Source organism: Mobula hypostoma, chromosome 9, assembly GCF_963921235.1.
Source record: "Mobula hypostoma chromosome 9, sMobHyp1.1, whole genome shotgun sequence".
Lineage (NCBI taxonomy): Eukaryota > Metazoa > Chordata > Chondrichthyes > Myliobatiformes > Myliobatidae > Mobula > Mobula hypostoma.
This window is the reverse complement of record NC_086105.1, coordinates 61,671,017-61,692,128: the sequence shown is the minus strand read 5'-3', so window position 1 is coordinate 61,692,128 and position 21,112 is coordinate 61,671,017. Positions and strand designations below refer to the sequence as shown.

The window sequence follows — 21,112 nt, the reverse complement described above, 5'->3', positions numbered from 1 at the left end:
AGGTACTTTACCAACCTCCCTGGTTTGTATTCAAGCAAAGATTTTTATTATTGTCATTTTATCTCCCAACCTGTGCATACTAGACCACGGCAGAAGCAAATATGTGGTCACAAATTTCACAGGTTAGTCACGTACCTTTTCATTGAAGCTACATTGACAATTAGCATATCCCTATCTTGCAGGAAAACCGTACAAAAACTGCACATCCCTTGGATCCAGACACTGTTACATGACCCTTTGCCAAATTGGGGTGTTATATTGAAGTTACACAAGATGTCGGTGAGGCTGAATTTGAAGTACTGTGTGCAGTTCTGGTCATCTACATACAGGAAAGTTATCCATAAGACAGAGGAGCAGAATTAGACCCTTCAGCCCATCGATTCTGCTCCGCCATTCCATCATGGCTGATCCCAAATCCCACTCAACCCCATATATCTGCCTTCTCGCTGATGCCCTGACTGAACAGGAAACCAGCAACTTCTGCATTAAATAAACCCATGGATTTATCCTCCACCGCAGTCCATGGCAGAGCATTCCACAGATTCACTTTTCCTCCTCACCTCTGTTCTAAGAGGCCGCCCCTCAATTTTGAGGCTGTGCCCTCTAGTTCTGGATACCCCCACCATAGGAAACATCCTCTCCACATACACCTCATCTAGTCCTTTCAGCATTTGGTAGATTTCAATGAGACCCCCCTGCATTCTTCTAAATTCCAGTGAGTACAGGCCAAAGCTGCCAAACTCTCCTCATATGTTAACCCCTTCATTCCTGGAACCATCCTTGTGAACCTCCTCTGGACTCTCTCCAATGACAACACATCCTTTCTGAGATACAGGGCCCAAAACTGTTGACAATACTCCAAGTGTGGCCTGTCTAGTGTCTTATAAAGCCACAGCATTATCTCCTTGCTTTTATATTCAATTCCCCTTGAAATAAATGCCAAAATTGCATTTGTCTTCTTTGCCACAGACTCAACCTGTAAATTAACCTTCTGGGAGCCTTGCACAAGCACACCTAAGTCCCTCTGCACCTCTGATGTTTGAACCTCCTCCCCATTTAGATAATAGTCTGCACTATTGTTCCTTTTACCAAAATGCATTATTATGCATTTCCCAACACTGTATTCCATCTGCCACTTTTTTGCCCATTCTTCCAATTTGTCTAAGTCCTGCTGCAATCGCGTTGCTTCCTCAGCACTTCTATCCCTCCGCCTATCTTTGTATCATCTGCAAACTTTGCCACAAAGCCACCAATTCCATTATCCAAATCATTGACAAACAATGTGAAAAGTAGTGGTCCCAATACTGACCCTTGAGGCACACCACTAGTCACTGGCAGCCAACCAGAAAAGACCCCCTTTATTCTCACTAGCTGGCTCCTGGCTATCAGCCATTCCTCTATCCATCTCAGTACTTTTCCTGTAACACCACAGGATTTTATCTTGTTAAGCAGCCTCTTGTAAGGGACCTTATCAAATGCTTTCTGAAAATCCAAATAAATAACATCCATTGACTCTCCTTTGTTCATCCTGCTTGTTACTTCCTCGAAGAACTCTAACAGATTTGTCAGGTAAGATTTCCCTTTACAGAAACCACGCTGACTTTGACTTATTTTATCATTAGACTCCAAGTACCCTGAAGCCTCATCCTGAACAATAGACTCCAACACTTTCCCACCCACTGAGGTTAGACTAACTGGCCTTTAATTTCCTTTCTTATGCCTTCCTCCCTTCTTAAAGAGTGAAATGACATTTGCAATCTTCCACTCCTCTGGGACCATGCCAGAATTGGGTCATTCTTGAAAGATCATGACCAATGTATCCGTTATCTCTTCAGCAACCTCCCTCACGACTCTGAGATGTAGTCCATCTGGTCCAGGTGACTTATCTACCTTAATTTTTCAGTTTGCCTAGCACTTTTTCCTTTCTAATAGCAATGGCACTCACTCCTGCTCCTTGACACTCACTGACCTGGCACACTGCTAGTGTCTTTACAGTGAAGACTGATTCAAAATATCCATTAAGTTCATCTGCCATTTCTTTGCTCCCCATTACGATCAATAAAATTGGAAGAATGCAGAGAAAATCTACGAGGACATTGTTGGGACTTGAGTTTTAAGCAGAGATTGAATAGGATAGGACTATTCCCTGGAGTGTTGGGGGATAAGGGGAGATTTAATGGAGTTATACAAAATATTGAGAAGCATAGATATGGTAAATGCAAGCAGGCTTTTTCCCACTGAGGCTGGATGACACTGGAACTAGAGGTCATAGATTAAGGGTGGAAGGTTAAACTACTTAAGGGGAACCTGAGGGGAAACTTCTGCACTTAAAGGATGGTGCAAGTGTGGAACAAGCTGCCAGCTGAACTAGTAGACTCGGGTTTGACTGCAACAGTTAACAGGATTTTGGATAAGTAGATGGATGGGAGGGGTATGCAAGGTCTACGGTCCAGGTGTGCGTTGATGGGACTGGTCAGAATAACTGATTGGCATACACTAGAGTGAAAATCAGAATGTTTAATATCACTGACATGTGCCATGAAATTTATTGTTTTGCTGTAACTAGACGGGCTGAAAGGCCTATTTCTGTACTGTAGATCACCATGACTATATCTGGCTACAATGGTGATGACACTGCAGAACAACAGGAATTCTGCTGATGCTGGAAATTCAAGCAACACACATCAAAGTTGCTGGTGAACGCAGCAGGCCAGGCAGCATCTCTAGGAAGAGGTACAGTCGACGTTTCAGGCCGAGACCCTTCGTCAGGACTAACGAAATGTCGACTGTACCTCTTCCTAGAGATGCTGCCTGGCCTGCTGTGTTCACCAGCAACTTTGATGTGTGTGACACTGCCGAACTCAGCTTTAAGAACACTGCTCATTATTCCAACTTGTTCTTATGGCAGTTTGCTTTTTAACATGGTCAACTGGTTTCGGTATACAATCAATATGAACCCCTTTATTGTCCGCATTCTGGTGCCTTACTCTCGGAGAATCCCTTACGGATTCTGCATCCTCATTCCATTTGGGCAATGTTCAATGCACGATTGACTAGACCTGACAAGTCTAAAAGCCTGTTGAGAATGAGGAATCCTTTGGTTATGTGAACCCCGTAACTGAGACAGTGGCTGTGGTCATCTTATATTACCTGAATCAAGCCTCTTAAGGACAGCTGGCTTTGATTTATGACTGCCATTGTCATGAGAATCAAAATAACGAAATTTTAGCAAGCCTAATTTCCCCAGAAATGATTATAAGCAAAATAGAGTCAGGGGTTCTAGAGCACAGAAACAAACCTTTTGGCCCACATAGTCCATGCTAAACTATTATTCTGCTTAGTCCCAACAAAATGCTGGCAAAGCAAAAGCAGATATTTGGCATTAGGCTACAAATGGTTCTTACAACAGAGTAATCATATTTACAAGGTTCATTTTTAAGATTTTTGGCCAAGTCATATCATCATAAAGTTCACCTAACAATTGGTGTTATACATCATACTGCACTTATGCAGTTAAGATGGGAATTTGAGATTTGGGGATTAAATCACATTCAAAATTATTGCTTTACAAGAATTAAACTCCAATTCTGTATCCTCTAAATACTTTCTAAGGTGGCAGACAGAGTAGCTGAATTGACTTAACTCAACAGAATTCCTGTGACCCACTGCAAGCTCCTGCTCTACTCCAGGACTGCAAAGCCACTCTTCGTCTATATTGCTGTTGGAGTTGCCAATTTCCTGCCCTTCCATGGGCAATGGTTTGCAATAAAATATCTGCTTCTCCATTAGCTGGATCTCCAGCACTGGATTTTGTAGTTGCTGGAGTATGAACAACCCCCTTGAATCTATTTTAATGTGAGGCTAGTGACTTAACTCTTGCTGTAACTGATTGGGTCAGAAACATACCCCTTTCCCAGGTGAAAAATGGGAACATTCATAAACCCCTTGGGGTATGCACTACATTAAAGTTGCTGCATAAATGCAAGCTCATATCACCATAACAATGGATCTACTGCGGCAGATTTTCAGTATTTCCAATCTTCTACCAACAAAAAATTTGAACTAGGGCCATTTAAAAGAGCTAATTCAGGATGGAGGATCGAGCTATTCAGCATGTAGTAGATGAAATAGACTCTCCAAGAGATGGCTGATAAGAAAATAGTAATGATGTTGACTATTATTGCCCAATTTCTGTATTCTTAGTGCAATAAGCCCTTTTGCAAGATCATCTTTAACTGTGAACCACAGGGTAATGCTTGGTGCTCTTTATGTACTTCATATGGAGTTCTTAACTCTGTCTGTGCATGTGTCAGCATCCACCACCACACCAAACCCACACTCTTCTGGGCTTCTGACGCACATTCTCTAATGGACTGCTTTGGTTAATAACAATACTATTCTTTATGTGCACTGCTAGTCAGATGTGTAGCTAAAGTTACTGAATGACTTGGTGATGAAATCCCAGCATCATAATAATAATAATCTGGCTTCACACCAGAAGTTAGGTTTATTGAAAGATCATGAACTCCATTTTTGTGTTCACAGAACTATCTGGCCCATTGAATATTTTGAAAATCTGCTGTTTTTATTTACAAGGCCGCTCCAGGGCAGCTGGAAACTTACATTCAAGTAAATAAAAAGCCAATGTCAGTAATGGTGACACAAAATAACTGACCCTCATAAAACCCACATGGGTGACTGAGAGCCCTGTAATTGAAATCTATTCTTGCCTGCTCTGACCAAATCCACAACAGAGCCCTTTGAAGTAGTCCAACAAGCCACTTAATTCAGGAGCAACCAAAGATGGGCAATAACTGCTTATGTTGCTACTATTATGGATTAAACCAACCAGTGTATGAAATAAACAAAAATCAAACTGAGCACATGGTTGCTAGGATAAGAAAAAGAAAAAGAAATGGAAGGAAAGAAATTAATAAATAATTGCACTATTTAACTATTGAGTGAAATTCTAGGGTTCAGACTGTCACTGGCTTTATTACAAAACAAAGTCATTTTAAAATCTTAATATTTTGATTTGAAAGGCAATGCTGCAGCATGTTCTTTCTGAACAACCCATGTGAGGAAGGATGAATATTGGGAAAAGGAATGACAAACATTCGAAATCAGTTTGAGCAAACTGGGTCCCAAGGTCATAGGTTAATTGTATATTAATGCTTTCTTTAATTTTCACCAACAACAAACTAAACAACACTGGCTAGGCATTCCCAGTCTCTAAAGGTACATTTTGACAAGGCACCTAGTTTGTCCTGTGGATTCTCATATAAACAATTCTTTTCCTGGGACTCACAAGGCAATTTTTTAAAATTCTAAAATTGTAAGCTTAGATCTGAATCCAAGTTGCTGGAAGTAAAACAATAAATACAGTACCTATAAAAATTATTCCCCCCCCCCTTGGAAGTCTTCATGTTTTATTGTCTTACAACATTGAATCACAGTAGATTTAATTTGGCTTTTTTGATACTTATCAACAGAACTATTTTGTGTCAAAATGAAAACAGATCTCTACAAAGTGATCTAAATTAATTATAAACATAAAACACAAAATAATTGATTGCATAAGTATTCACCCTCCTTTAATATGACAAACAAAATCATCACTGGTGCAGCCAAATGGATTTAGAAGTACATAATTAGTTAAACAGAGATCTGCTTTTGGAGACCTGCATGCAGTCAAGATGTTTCAATTGATCTTAGTAAAAATACACCTGTATCTGGAAGGTCCAACTGCTGGTTTAAGTCAGTATCTGGCAAGAACTACACAATGAAGAGATAAGAACACACCAAGCAATCCTGCGAAAAGGTTATTGAAAAGCACAAGTCAAGAGATGGATACAAGAAAATTTCCAGGTCACTGAATATTCTTTGGAGCACAGTTATGTCAATTGTCAAGAAATGGAAAGAATATGGCACAGCTGTAAATCTGCTTAAAGCAGGCCGTCCTCAAAAACCTGAGTGACCGCACAAGAAACTGATTAATGAGGGAGGCCACCAATAGACTTAGGACAACTCTGGAGGAATTAAAAGCTTCAGTGGCTGAGATGGGAGAGACTGCGCATATAACTGTTACCTGGGTGCTTCACCAGTTGCAGCTTTATGGGAGAGTGGCAAAGAACTGTTGAAAAAAAACTCACATGAGATCTTGGCAAGAGTTTGCCAGAAGGCATATGGGAGACTCTGAAGTCAGGTGGAAGAAGATTCTATGGTCTGTTGAAATCAAAATTGAACTTTTTGGCCATCAGACTAAACGCTACATTGCACATCAACAAAAACACACCATTCCTACCATGAAGCATGGTGGTGGCTACATCATACTGTGGAGATGCTTCACTGCAGCAGTCCTTGGAAGGCTTGTGAAGGTAGAGGGTAAAATGAATGCAGCAAAATACAGGGAAATCCTGGAGGAAAACCTGATGCAGTCTGCAGAACTGCGATTTGGGAGAAGATTTGTTTTCCAGCAAGACAATGACCCCAAGCATAAAGCATAAAGCCAAAACTACACAGGAATGGCTTAAAAACAACAAAGTTAAAGTCCTGGAGTGGCCAAGTCACAGTCCAGAACTCAATCCACTAGTGAATTTGTGGCTGGACTTGAAAAGGGTTGTTCACTCGTGATTTCCATGCAATCTGGCAGAGCTTGAGCAGTTTTGTAAAGAATGGGGGAAAATTGCAGTGTCTAGATGTGCAAAGCTGATATCTTATCCACACAGACTCAAGGCTGTAATTGCTGCCACGGGTGCATCTACTAAATATTAACTTGAAGGGGGTGAGTAGTTATGCAATCATTTATTTTGTGTTTAATAATTGTAATTAATTTAGCCCAATTTGTGCAAAAATGTTTTCACTTTGGTAAAGAGTCTTTTCTGTTGATCAGTGTCAAAAAAAAAGCCAAATTAAATCCACTGTGATTCAATGCTGTAAAACAATAAAACATGAAAACTTTCGGGGGGGGGGGGAGTGAATACTTTTTATAGGCACTGTATGTCACAATTTCTTTGGCCAATGTAATCAGATCAGACCTTCAACAAGCAATTTAGTATTGGATAAATTGTAAAGTATGCATAGGGATTAGCTAGAAGATAGACCATTGATTACAAAACCTGGTGTAATACATTTTGGAAATTTTCTTCATATTTAGGCCCAATATTTTTGTAATATATTAATAGCATTTCTTTTTGATTTGCTTCTGATTTCTTCAAGTACACACAGATACGGTAGATGCAGTAAATGTTCGATAGTATATTCTTTTTGAAACTCCAGCATCATTGGATATTTTGTTCCTTCATTGTTTGGTGTAAGCATTAACCTCATTTAATGGCAAAGTGCTGTAAATAGGTTTGCAGAACATTGAGCAGGATATTAAGCCATAGGCCCTGTTCTCACATACAGTAAATTTAATGAAACTGCAAATACTGTTTGCTGCTCCAATAACCAGCTGTCAGGGATTAAGGTATTATCTAAACTACATAAAATTAAGTAAAGCAAGAAGCAATGGAAACTTCAAAGCACAAGGTTACAGACATTTGGTGTGCTGAAAATTCTAACCACGATTAAAGGTTGGGTGTCTAACTTATCAGCACCATCTAAAGGACAAGAACAAAACTACAATATAGCCGAACAAATTTGTTTAGCACAATCTCATGGGAAGAAGCAAGTTTCAAATTTCTAGACTCTACCTACCGCTTATTAATTAAAGCCTGAAGTATATTCCATATTTTTAAAAAATCATGATGATTAATCAGTCCTTAAGTGTTTAATGTAAAAATGAACTCATACTTTATATTAAAAGTTTGAAAGAATTATACAAAATAGTTGTCAAACATCCAATTACAAAACTTTCATCTGAGTTATACAGCACAGAAAAGGATCTTTCAGCCCATTATGTCCATGCTGACCCCTTTCCCAGCTATACTCATCCCTTTTGCTTACATTAGGACCATATCCTTCTATGCCTTGCCGATACAAGTATCAGTCTAAGAGTCACATGGTGATTGCATTTGATTCCACACCTCCTCTGACAGCACTTTCAAATAGCAACCACTTTCTGTTGGAGATGGGGGAGATGGAAATAACCTCTCTGGTCCCCTTCAACACTTCTATGCCTCAACTTAAAACCTAAGCCCTTTTATTTTTGATACCCTTACCATAGGAAAACAATTTTGACTATCTACCTCATTTGTGCAGCTCATAATCTTGACTTTTCCTCGTTCAGAGAAAACAAGCTCAGTCTATCCAATCTCCCCATAATTAAAGTCTTGACATCTATGCAACATTATGGAAAATCTCCTCAGCACCATCTTCGATGCAATCACACGCATCATGATACTCTAAGAATGCCCTAACATTGTATTGTTGCAACATGATGTCCAACTCTTCCATGCTCCTACCTATGAAGGCAAACATACCATATGCCAGCTTCACCACCTTATTGACCTGTTTTGTTACTTTCAGGAAATATGGACATGGGCCTCTTGGACTCTAGTCATCAACAGTCTTTCAGAGGACCTGCCCTGGTCCAGCATGCAAGTGCAATTACGAAGAAAGCACAGCAGTGCCTCTAACTCCTTAGAAGTTTGCAAAGATTCAGCATGACATCTAAAACTTTGACAAACTTCTATAGATGTGTGATGGACAGTATACTGACTGGTTGAAACACCAGTGCCCTTGAACAGAAAATCCTACCAAGGTAGTGGATTCAAAGTAAAATTTATTATTAGGGTACATACAGGTCATCACATACAACCCTGTGATTCTTTTTCTGTGTGCACACTTAACAAATCTATAGAACAGTAACTGTAGACAGGATCAATGGACAACAACCTATGCAAATATAAATAAACAGCAATAAATAATGAGCATGAAATTACAAGATAAATAGTCCTTCAAGTGAGACCATCGGTTGTGGAAACACCAGAATGAGGAAAACACCAGTAGAATGAGTGTAGTTATCCCCTATTTGATGAGAACTGTTCTTGAACCTGGTGGTGCGAGTCCTGAGGCACTTGTACTTTCTAACTGATGGTGGTAGTGAGAAAACAGCATTGCCCAGGTGGTGAAGCATCTTTGAAGAATCTTTTCTACAGCAACATTTCATGTAGACATGGTCAATGGTTGGGAGGGTTTTTACCCATGATGTGGATTCGGGCCAATCCATCACTGGTAAAGCCATCCCATCACTGAACATATCTACACAGAGTGCTGTCACAGGAAAGCAGCATCCATTATCAGGGATCCCACCACCCAGGTCATGCTCTCCTCTCACTGCTGCCATCAGGAAGAAGGTACAGAAGCCTCAGGACTCACACCACCAGTTTGAGGAATAGATATTACCCCTCAACCATCAGGCTCTTGAACCAGTGGGGATAACTTCACTCAATTTCACTTGTCTCATCACTGAACTGTTCCCACAATCTATATCTTATGTCTCGATATTTATTGATTATTTATTTATTATTCTTCCTTTCTTTTTTATTTGCACAAATTGTTGTTTCTTTGAAAATTGGTTGCTCGTCCTGTTGGGTGCAGTCTTTCATTGATTCTATTAATGGTTCTCGGATTTACTGAGTATGCCTGCAAGAAAAAGAATCTTAGGGTTGTATATGGTGACATATGTACTTTGATAATAAAATTACTTTGACTTAGTGCCTGAGCATTCATTGTATGTGTCCTACCCTATCCAACTTCCCAAAACATATTGCTTTGCAATTATCAGGATTAAATTCCATATGTCAATGGTCAGCCTAACTTTCTTTCTGCTGTAGTCTTAAACAACCTTCCTCACTATCCATAACATCAACAATTTTCATGTCATCCATAAACTTACCAATCATACCTTTATATTTACATCCAAATCATTGATATACATATCATAAACAGAAAAGGCCCCAGTGCTGATCCTTGCGGTACACAACTAGCCACAAACCTCAAAATAGGAAAAACATCTCTTCATTACTGCACCCTTCTATTACCAAGCCCATTTTGGATCTAATTAGCCAGCTCACAATATGACGATTTTTTTCTTCTGCCTCGGTTATGCACTGCCAGATTCTGTTTGGGTCAAAGTAGCCCAGCTGAATGTAGCCCATCACAATTAGCTCAGAAAACTCTAGGACCGGGGAATATCTCAACCCTTCTGTCATGTGCATTGTTAATGATGATTTGCAAAATCTGGTTGAGTGAAGGTTTATCTGATTGTGTACTTAATCTTTGATGGAAGCTTAACTCCGATGTGGAAATGATACCACTTCTATTTGTTGATTTTGGGCAGTACTTGTTACAAGTACAGCTACAGTAAAATCTAGTTATTATAAAATGGCAGCATACTTCAGTAATGAAGAGCTGAACATACTGTAAAATTTTAGTGCATAAATTGACTTCTGGTTTATTAAGGTGGCACATGCAAAGATAAAGTAATCTTTTGATCCTTGAAACACTACAATTTATGGATCTTAATCTTTTTTCTACTGAGATGTCAGAAGCAATATTTTTATGATAAAATTAGATAAGACAGTTCTCCTAAATCTCAATTTTTGGACTTTACAGACAAAAGTGAAATGTCTCTAGAAGATTTATTTCCACAATGTGAACAAGTTCACAGATTTTTAAATAGAAAATTATAATAACTATGAATAGTTAGACCCAATTTGGTGAAAAGATGAAGTCACCAGGAACATAGAAATCAGGCAGCATTTATGGAGGGGAATAAACCTTCATCAAGGTCTCAGCCTGAAATGCTCACTGTTTATTCCCCTCCATGGTTCCTCCAGAATAAAGATAAAAGAGTAGCTTTATATGTATTTGCTTTTTGGGTATTTTGTTCATGTGTTGCTCAAGATTTCCAGCATCTACAGATCTTCATGTATTGAAGATGAATTCATCACTTCATTTCCAAGCCTTCAATTCTACCCCACACTAATAAGTTTAAAAAAAAATAAAGACACTGGATACATATTGAATAAAACCACTTGAATTCTATCACTCTCTTCCCTTTATTACAGCTCTTTCCACAAGCCTGTTCTACTATTGCCTTTTGAGGCTGAATGTCACATCCAGCCTTCCAACAATCTCTTGCAGTATTCTACTCAAGAAGAAGGTGTTAGATAAATGGAAGGCACACACTCACTGATTCAGTGACAGTTTATTCCTCTCTCCCATCTGATTCCTCAATGGACATTGAACACTACCTCACTCTTTTATTATTTCTGTTTTTGCACTATTGTTAATTATATTTACTGCAATTGATTTTTTTTCATCTATATTATCATGTAATGCGTTGTACTGCTGCTATTAACAAATTTCATGACACATGCCAGTAATATTAAACCTAATTCTGATTCTGCATGCTATTGCACTGCCCGAAAGCTCTAATTTGTTCACTGTGTAACTGAGATAAACGGCTCACCATTGGGTACAGTCACCTAGGCATCATTGACCTCAAGCAATAAAAGGGTATGTTTTCTCATGGAATGCTTAAGTAATGGAGTTAAACCTTGATTCCCTCACCACTCAAGTAAACAATTCACACATATACAATACGTAAGATAACAAGCTCACCCGGGGATCAGGGGCAAAGCCTCTCCCAGCGTCCATCACCACTGGATCAGATGTTTGCAAGTCAGCTACATCGGTACTGGGATTAATCTATTTAGTCAAAAATGTCAAAATTAGCCCTGTTATAAAAAAAGCTTCTTTGGAAATGTAAAACAGATAAACAGAACAAAATCAAGTTTGTAAATATAATTTCTTTAACAAGAAGTGCAGTACTTGAGGTAGAAAACATCATTCCACAGTGCAAGTACATTGATTGCTTTGATTGCCTTATGCCAGAAGTTACTGAATATGTTGAACATACGGCCTCAGAATAACCAAATGAACATATAGGCTCTTAATTGGTATTTGTTGCTACAGTGACTCAATGGATAGCCTCTTTCCTTTCAACATATTTGAAGGATATTTAATGGGTATGAGCAGTTAAGGTGCAGTGATAAAGTGGTTGTTACAGAATTCGTATATGGAGATGTAGACAAATTTCACTAAGGCTGCTGAGGACTTTAAATTTAAATAGTTAAGCACCATGAAGATTATTAGAAGTAGGAGACTACTAGATTACAGAAAATCCACCTGATTCATTGATGTCCTTCAGAATGGAAATCTGACCCATTTCACATCTAAGAACAACAAAGGGACTTGTCTGCCCTCTAAAATGCTAATGCCTAGCCAGCACCATTTAAAGGGGAGTTTCTGGGTGTTTCTTTGGATTTCCACAAATTATCTCATGCACAAGATGCTGACATGGAAAAATTCTGAGGTAGTGCAGAGGAAGATGTCTTCTATTGATAGAAAGCCCTCCAGAGTAACACATACAAAATGCTGGAGGAATTCAGCAGGCAAAGCCCTCCAGATACATTGGTTAGAATGTTGTAACAGTAGAAAGTGCAAAAGGGGAATGCCAGAAGACAAGCCACAAAGGTTTAGATAAATGCCAAAGAGTTATAAGTTCTTGGTCTGGTGGTCAAACTACCAATTTGATCTAATTTTGAAACAACTTTTTGAATGCAGCATCCAAGATTACCACCAGCCCAAATTCTGCATCATCTGTGTCTCCCATTATCTTATGCTTATATCATTTTGACTTTAGCTTTCATTGGGTATAGATCCTTTTAAAATGCTGTTCATTAGTAATACACTCAGTAGCCACTTTATTAGGTACACCTGTACGTTAATGCAAATAACTGATTAGCCAATCATGTGGCAGAAACTCAATGCATAAAAGCATGTAGCCACTGTCAAGAGGTTCAGTTGCTGTTCAGACCAAACATCAAAATGCAGAAGAAACGTGATCTAAGTGACTTTGACTGTGGAATGATTGTTGGTGCCAGACAAGGTGGTTTGAGTATTTTGGAAACTGCTGATCTCCTGGGATTTTCAAGCACAAAAGTGTCTAGAGTTTACAGAGAATGGTGTGAAATGTGGGAAAAAAAGCTTCCAGTAAGCAGCAATTTTGTGAGTGAAAATGCCTAGTTAATGAGAGAGGTCAGAGGAGAATAACCAGACTGGTCAAGCTGACAATAAGGCGACAGTAACTCAAATAACCACGTATTCAACAGTACTGTGCAGAAGAGCATCACTGAATGCACAGCACATCAAACCTTGAAGGGGATGGGCTACAGCAGCAGAAGATTACAGACACTCCTTTACCTCCTAAGTGTGTATTCCAGTTCTGATTAGGTTCCCAGGTCTTAATTAATCTTTTCTCTCTATGGATTGTACTAACATTCTGCATCTGGTGTTTCATGGGGACATTAGTTTGGAACATAGTGGTCAGGATAAACGTGAGGATAGATAACAGTAAAAGCTGCCTTCTGTTTAATGTTTTACAGATTTTTAAAAAAGGTTTGTATGATTTAATCTAAAGCAAAACAGAAGCTTTAAAAAATTTAAAAAAAACACAACTCAAATCATCTATATTCCTCTACTATTCCTATCATATATTGGACAGGGGGATAATATTTAGTTGTGACAGAAATTTAACAATACTAAATGTGAAGTATCATCCAATTAATGCTCTCGTTACCGGATTACAGGCCCTGCAACATAACCACCATGATCCGGAACCTGTTTTAGTGCTTCCAGACAAATGATTTCCTTCTCAATCTCTTTTGGATTTACCAGTGATTATTTTATTGGTGATTGTTGATGCAGTGTTTTTGAAAAACATATTTTGCATTAATAAGCTTCACACACATTTATTCATTTGATTAAATATCTCAGCAGCTAAGCATATTATATAATTACCTGTATCGTTTGAGATCTGGGATTATGCCGGTGAGGAATTCTTGGGTGAATATCAGTAATGTGTGGAGGGGCTTCAGGATTTGTTCTCACAATATTATGTTTCAAGACTTCATTGTATGGAATACTATCAAAATTTGTCTTCCACACCAATACCTGCAAAACAAAAACAACAAACTGCTGGCAGAATATAAAACAAACAAAATCCAAGAAAAGGAAATTAATCGGAACACCAAATGAGGAAAATATGTTGAGGGGACATAATTTAAAAAATTACTCTATCAAGGGGTTGCAGCTGAGTACAGGCTCATACAACATTAAGATATCATGCAAATAGCTATAACTGAGTTTTGATTGACAGCAAAGGAGGACAAAAGATTAAATGAAATAACATCCAAAATTAGTGTAGATATATTTGAATAATATTCTTGCACAAATTAATTACAAACTTAACCATGTGGGTAAATAAGTTTGCATGGTAATTCAATTAATCTACTCTCTCTAGTTCAGAATTTTGTATTTTAGTGTGCTCAGTGAATCTTTGAACTTTCCCACATCTTGGCCAAATACTTTGCTTGTTTATTTTACTGAACAAAAGATTAATTTGCTTAGATTTCCCATGGCTCATAGACAAAAATAATTTAAATACAGTAGCATTTCAAGAGTTTGCACTCATTGGAATTTCCTGCCCTCTGCTGGTCAAGCCATGCATTTACAGAAGATGTCACTTCCAAAAGTAAGGCTGCAGGATCAGCATACTTCTGTGGCAGCTGGCATGTTGAGTTTTTTGATCCCTTCCCCCAGCTGCCTACCCCCCCCCCACCTCCAACTATCCCATTCAGATAGCAGTTTTGCTAACCTTTGCAACATTTTGAAATGATTAAGAGAATTGAGGAGAAAAAAAATTCAGTAAACTTATGAGGCTAGGAAAATGTTCCAACTCAAGACTGTGGAACTTCTTACAACCCCTGAACATTCAACAAAAAATTTTTGACGTGTGCTTATTGCTGCAATGTAAGAAATGAGGCCCATTGAAAAGTTCCAAAACCTGCATGAACTAAACTATTATCACATTTCATATATTAGTGAATAATGAACGTTGGGCATCCTGGTGTTGCTTTACTTTGTACTACCTCAATGCACTGTTGTAATGAAATTATCTGTCTGGACAGTGTGCAAGACAAGTGTTTCACTGTATTTTAGTAAATGTGATAATAATAAACCAATTTACTACTATTGGTTACACTTGACTTGCACACTGTCTCTTATTCAGTAGCCCCGGGATCTTCTAAGTTCATCTAGAAGTGCAGATAGTGCACACCTTTTATTCAAAAGATGACTCACTACTTCAGTCTTCCTCTCTATATTTGCACTGAAATGTCAGTCTAAGTGTCGTGCTTCAGTCGCTAAAATACAATCTGAAATCATAACCAAGAGGCAAAAGTGCTCCTACTGATCCCACCACTTTCCCCCAAATTATTCCCAAACATTCCCTAGCACCTTATCATGCTCTGTAAAGGGCTGATAGGGTTGGAAAGTTTCATTGACATCTTAGTGAGAGTGAGCAACAGAATGTGTTCAGTTGTAAGTGTTGCTGTTGTCATTGTTTCTGCTTGATCAATTGTTAGCACTAAATGTCAAGGCTGTAACACATATCCTCAATCTATAGGGTCCAGTTCAGTAGATTGAGAGTTAAAACATTAAATGTAATAGCTCTCTAATATTCACTTGGCAAATCTGTTCTAATACCTGAGACATCTGCATTATAATTGAACAGTTATGATACTTCTAATGCCTTCATACTTTAAGAGACCTTTTTTAAAAGGTCACCTTGGTAGAGTTTCATCAATACTTTAGAATGCATTTAACATCTGCATGCATGGTTGAAAACAAATATAACATTCTACCATGCATCATGCAGAGCAAACAAATTTCAGCATATTGACTGGCCATTGAATGAGATAATGTTCATTGTGTATATATATCTTCCAGGCTTCATTTTAACAGATTCATGGAACAGAACAACACAGGAACAGACAGACTCCTTGACCCAAGATCTCTATTAATCATGATACCAATTGAAACTATTTCATTTCCCTGTAAATGATCCATATTCCTCCACATTCACGTGTCTGTCCAAATGCCTTCTATATTCACGCCACTCTCATATATGCTTCCACCACTACCCCTGTCATTTTGCAGTGATGTCCAGTTTGTTAATATGGAACCGGGACTTAATATTAATTACCCTCTGCCACTGGCATAATACAACTCCAGTTTATACTTTTTAGGAGATGCATTGCAGCAAGTCAAATCCTATACTTGTTGTTGGGTTGCTGGAGCTGTGAAGTAGAGCTCTACTAACTGTCCTACTGTGCTACTTCTCTGAGGTTTCATCAAGTGTCATCTGGGAAGGTTAAATCCAATCGATGCAACGGGCACAAATAACTGTGAGAGTTGTGGGTGGTGAAATTGAAGGAAAGTGTCAGATAGTCTACATTATTTTGAACTATTTTTACTTTATTCTTCAGTCCAGAGATTAAAGATTAGATAAGGATTAGCTTTGTTTGTCACATACATCAAAACATACATGAAATGTATGTATGTATCATCTGTGTCAACAACCAACATAATCTGATGATGTTCATAAGCTCGCAAGTGTTCATAACTTTGCTAGTGCCAACATAATATGCCCACAACTTACTAACCCTAACCCATTCATCTTTGGAACGTGGGAGTAAACTGGAACACCCTGGAGGAAACCTCCCATATGGTCACAGGGAGAATGTACAAACTCCCTGCAGGCAGTGGTAGGAACTGAATCCCGATCTTCCAAACATTGGTGCTGTTATGTTACTGTGCTGCCCATCCACAATACTCTAGTTGTTTCATAGTTGTTAAGCCAGGGATGTATAACTGACTTGGCTGTCAATGTAACTGACGGGGGCTTGTGCAGCCCCTCTCAGCCTTTTATGATTATAGTTTAGGACCATATTGGGGCTAAGCTAATTCAGAAAGTACCTGCTGAATGCTCAATTTGGGACAAGCCTAAATCAACCAGGTAGGGGGATAGTTGGTTTCAGCAGTTTGACTCTGCCATGATGTTTACCCTTATACTCTTATGCAAACAGAAAACTGGATAATGTATTTAAAAGATTAAGTACTCTTTTGTAAAATATGCTGTCTATGTTTCTCACTCCTACTCCTTTTCTTTTGAGCATTGCTTAACCTTTCCTCATTTTCACCAAGTGATAAATTAACATCAACAAATGCCTCAATTTCATCCGACACTGACCAGATCAGAAAAAAACGCTTGCAAGAAATTAAATAGCAGTTTCATTGCACAGCCTCATCTTAAAGACAGATTGGGCACATCAAGACATTCAGAGGTGAGGTTTTAATTGTTGGTGTTTAAGGCAATTTCTGCTTATGTTTTAGTTGGAAGGTGCTATTTACTCAAGGAAACTGCTAAAAACAAATTTTCATTTAACACCAGCTGCCTAACGAAATCCCAAAATTGACCTAATCTGTTCTAACACAATTCTTTCTTGGGGGACTGGCAAATGCAATAATGTCTCTCTGCATTCTGGCATTGTTTGAACTATCATCAAGCTTCTGTTTACCCTATAGACCAAACAAATATGATGGAGCCAAATAATTCCTCCTGTAAAAAGAAGGGAAGAACTGACAAAGTTTGATTCAAGTTTCTAAAGGCTAATAAATCATATAAAGGGAGTATGTATAGTCAGCATCCATCTTTTCTTTAAAAATAGCTCTTGTTTTGTTATAGCTAGCAAGCTTAAAAAAAAGAGCAACACACTATCTTCTGGAAGAACTTAGCAAAGTCAAGCAGCATCAGTACAGAAAGAAACTGTCGATGTTTCATACATCAGGAGTCTGTTTAGTTTCCAGCATCTGTAGCTTCCTGTGTGTCCAAATTTAACAAAAACTCAGTTCTTGGGAAGCAGGTTATAAAGTACTAAAAATTGATATTTGTATTATATTTGTCAGTAAAGGGTTGTAAAGACAACATTGTATTTGTCAACTGAATTGAGAAAATCCAGCAAAAAGGTATTTCAATGGGAGGTCTAGTGAGAGGAAATTTGAGGCATTTCTGGAAAAAATGCAGGAAGCTGCTAAATTAAGGTGATAGGATTGAGGCACAAGCCTCCTCACCAATTTTTATAAATGAATCATATAAAGTATCCTATCTGGATACATCACAGCTTGGTAGGGAAACTGCTCTGCCCAGGACCCCAAGAAAGTGCAGAGAGTTGTGGGTACAGCTCAGCACATCATGGAGACCAGGCTCCTCTCTGTGGGCTCAGTCTACACCTCACTGCTTTGGTGAACTGCTCACATAATCAAAGACCCCACCCAACCACACCATTCTCTCTTTCCCCCTCCTAGAAGATTACAAAAAAAGCCTGAAAGCATGTACCACCAGGATTAAGGACAGCTTTTCTCCAGCTGTTTTAAGACTATTTAATGATCCCCTAGTATGACAAGATGGACTCTTGAGCTCAATCTACCTCATTATGGCCTTGCACCTCACTGCCTGCCTGCACTTTCACTGTAACTATAACACTACGTTCTGTTACTGCTTTCCCTCATACCACCTCAATGCACTGAAGTGATGAAATGACAAAGCTTTTCACTGTACCTCAGCACACAAGGAGCGTTTGATGATCTGGCCCTGTACTTGCTGTGGTTTAGAAGAATTGGGCGGGGGTGGGGGGAAAGAATCTCATTGAAACATAGCGAATATTGAAAGGCCTGGATAGAGTAGATGTAAAGAGGATGATTTCTATAGTAGGGGAGTCCAGGACCAGAGGGCACAGCCTCAGAATATAATGACATCCTTTTAGAGCAGGGATGAGGAGCAATTTCTTCAGCCAGAGGGTGGTGAATCTGAGGAATTTATTGCCACAGATAGCTGTGGAGGCCTTATCATTATGTTTAAAGTGGAGGTTGATAAACTTTGATTAGTAAGGGCATCAAAGGTTATGGGGAGAAAGCAGGAGAATGGGGTTGAGAGGGATACTAAATCAGTCATGATGGAGTGGCAGAGCAGACTCCATGGGCTGAATTCTGGTGCTATGTCTTACAAGACCATGGTAAAACAACAGTAAATGCACATGAAGCAAGGGAAGAAGAAGAGAACCTACGTATATCCTAAGTGGACAGCTAGAAACAACTAGGGTCACAAATCAAGCTTGAAACTTTACTACTTATCATCAATGAAAAGAAACTGGGTGGGTGGGATCCAAGAACCAAGATCCATGCTGGAATTTACAAGGTACATGGAATCCAGCTGTCTACACACTGTGTGGAATAAATGACATTAACAGCTAAGAGAGAGGTGGGTGGTTAAGCAGAATGATAAAGCAGAAAAGGGAGTTTAGGAAGTCAAACTAGAGGCTGCAACAATGGAACCTAGCATACAATGTTTTAAAACACTGTAACCAAACCTGCAAGTTTTTTTTTTAAAAGGATGACTGCTTGTTACGAACAGTCTTCATGAATGCTGATGGTCAGGAGTGAATTGCCTGCTTAGGCATTCTTGCTGAGAAGCACACTTGCTGACTAGTTCATAACCTTTGATTTTCCCATCAGCAGGTTTAGTGGATGGGAAGAAATATCAGCGTCACCTGATTAGGAAAAAGGCTCATAAAATATTATTAAAGTGCACAAAAGGAAGTAAAGACAACTTGTATAAGCATATATCAGACATTTAAGGCTAATCAGTATTTACAAGAAACAAAGTGTCAAACCTGTGAATCACTTCCACCAGAAGCAAAATATTCACCTTGCCTAGAAAATGTTACTGCCATTACAGGACCCTGCAAATAAATAACATTACTTATTAGGATGCAAGCACTATTTGAAAACAAGTCTACATTTTTTGCACAATCATTATATGAATATACACTCAAAACAGTTTTATGATTTAGATGGAATCAGTGCAGAAATAGGCCCTTCAGCTCATCCAGTCAGTGCCAAACTGTTATTCTGCTTAGTCCCATTGACGCACACCTGGACTGAAGAGTAAGCCATAGAATTGTTTTCCATCTCTGAGATTCCTGTCTACAGAGAACAAGTTACAGCCTAGAAATGACTTCATGCAGCACAACCTAGTCATACAGCATGAAAACATTCAACCTAACTCCTCCATGCTAACCACTGGGCTCATTTGTTTAATAATTCTATCTCTCATGCTTAGTCTAGTGCCTAGATGGTTAGGAGATTCAAGTGTTATGCTTAACTGTTCATCGAGAGGCTGTAACTTCTTAAATACTATCAGTGACCTAGCTGCACCCACTCTCAAGCAGTGCATTCGAGGTATTTACCATTCTCTAGATGAAGGTAGCTCTCCCTCATAACCCCTGTAAATCTCTTACCAGTTACTCTAAATCGAGGTACTCTTTTTTTTATTTACCCCTGATATGGAGAAAAGTTTATTGCAGTAGTCCAGTTGAGATCTGATCAAGGCTTTATAAAGCACCACTTCCCTAGAGGTATGTCATATGCCTTCCTAACCACATTATCTACCACAATCAAGGAACTATGAACCTCTACTATAAAGGTCCAGCAGTTCTTCAGTAACTCACTACCATTCATGGAATACGTCTTAACCTCACTGGTACTCCCAAAATGCAGCATCGCAGATTTGTCTTGATTATACACCATTTGCACCAACATACAGTTTCAAGTTTCAATATCTTTCACCAGCCTTTTTGTGCAATGAAAAATCGGAATGCTAAATATGACAAAGTCTTGCTTATTATGCAGGTCATAAGAATTTTTGGGAATGATGTAGGTCACAAAAAATTTGTTCCTGGACTCTGTACAAATGATGCAAAATGAATTTAAATTTATGTCAAGTAGTAAGGGCCTGCAGGTGTCTGACCCAATCTGTAGTCATGGACACTCCTACAGACAAGTCAACCATTAAGTTTCTTAACTGCCTCCCAATACAACCTTTCTGAATTTCACCCTGCAGAGGTCTAGAGACTTCAGACCCTAATAAGAATCAGGAGTAGAAGTAAGCTAGCAGCTTCTCAAACCTGCTCTAGCCTTGATCCTAATATCGGCTGATCCAATCAACTTTCTCATGCTCTCCTCATATCTCGCGAATCGATTTTAGTTTAAGTAGGTCTTGTGTTCTGTCCAGATATTTTTGATGACTCCATCTCAATGGATTTCTGGACTAGCAACTTCCGAAGATCTATAATTTCCCTTGTGCAGATACTCCTCCTCCAACTCTGATAAGTACATGGATAAAAACTGGCAGAGAAGAATA

The 21,112-nt window shown here is 38.8% G+C and overlaps 1 protein-coding gene across 2 annotated transcripts in view; it reads right to left on the bottom strand.

The window, feature by feature from the left end:
• The window catches only part of LOC134351759 (POC1 centriolar protein homolog B-like), a 118,037-nt gene that overhangs the window by 40,620 nt on the left and 56,305 nt on the right, over positions 1–21,112 (bottom strand). Inside the window, exons 8-11 of one of the 2 annotated variants that reach the window (XM_063058385.1) lie at positions 19,584–19,652; positions 13,813–13,965; positions 11,572–11,658; positions 9,042–9,588 (exon numbers count right to left, since the gene is read on the bottom strand). In XM_063058385.1, coding sequence (XP_062914455.1) covers positions 9,487–9,588; positions 11,572–11,658; positions 13,813–13,965; positions 19,584–19,652 — 411 coding nt within the window. In that variant the 3' untranslated portion in view covers positions 9,042–9,486. Of the gene's footprint in view, positions 1–9,041; positions 9,589–11,571; positions 11,659–13,812; positions 13,966–19,583; positions 19,653–21,112 lie in introns of those variants that run through there. The other variant, XM_063058384.1, reaches the window with a different exon arrangement.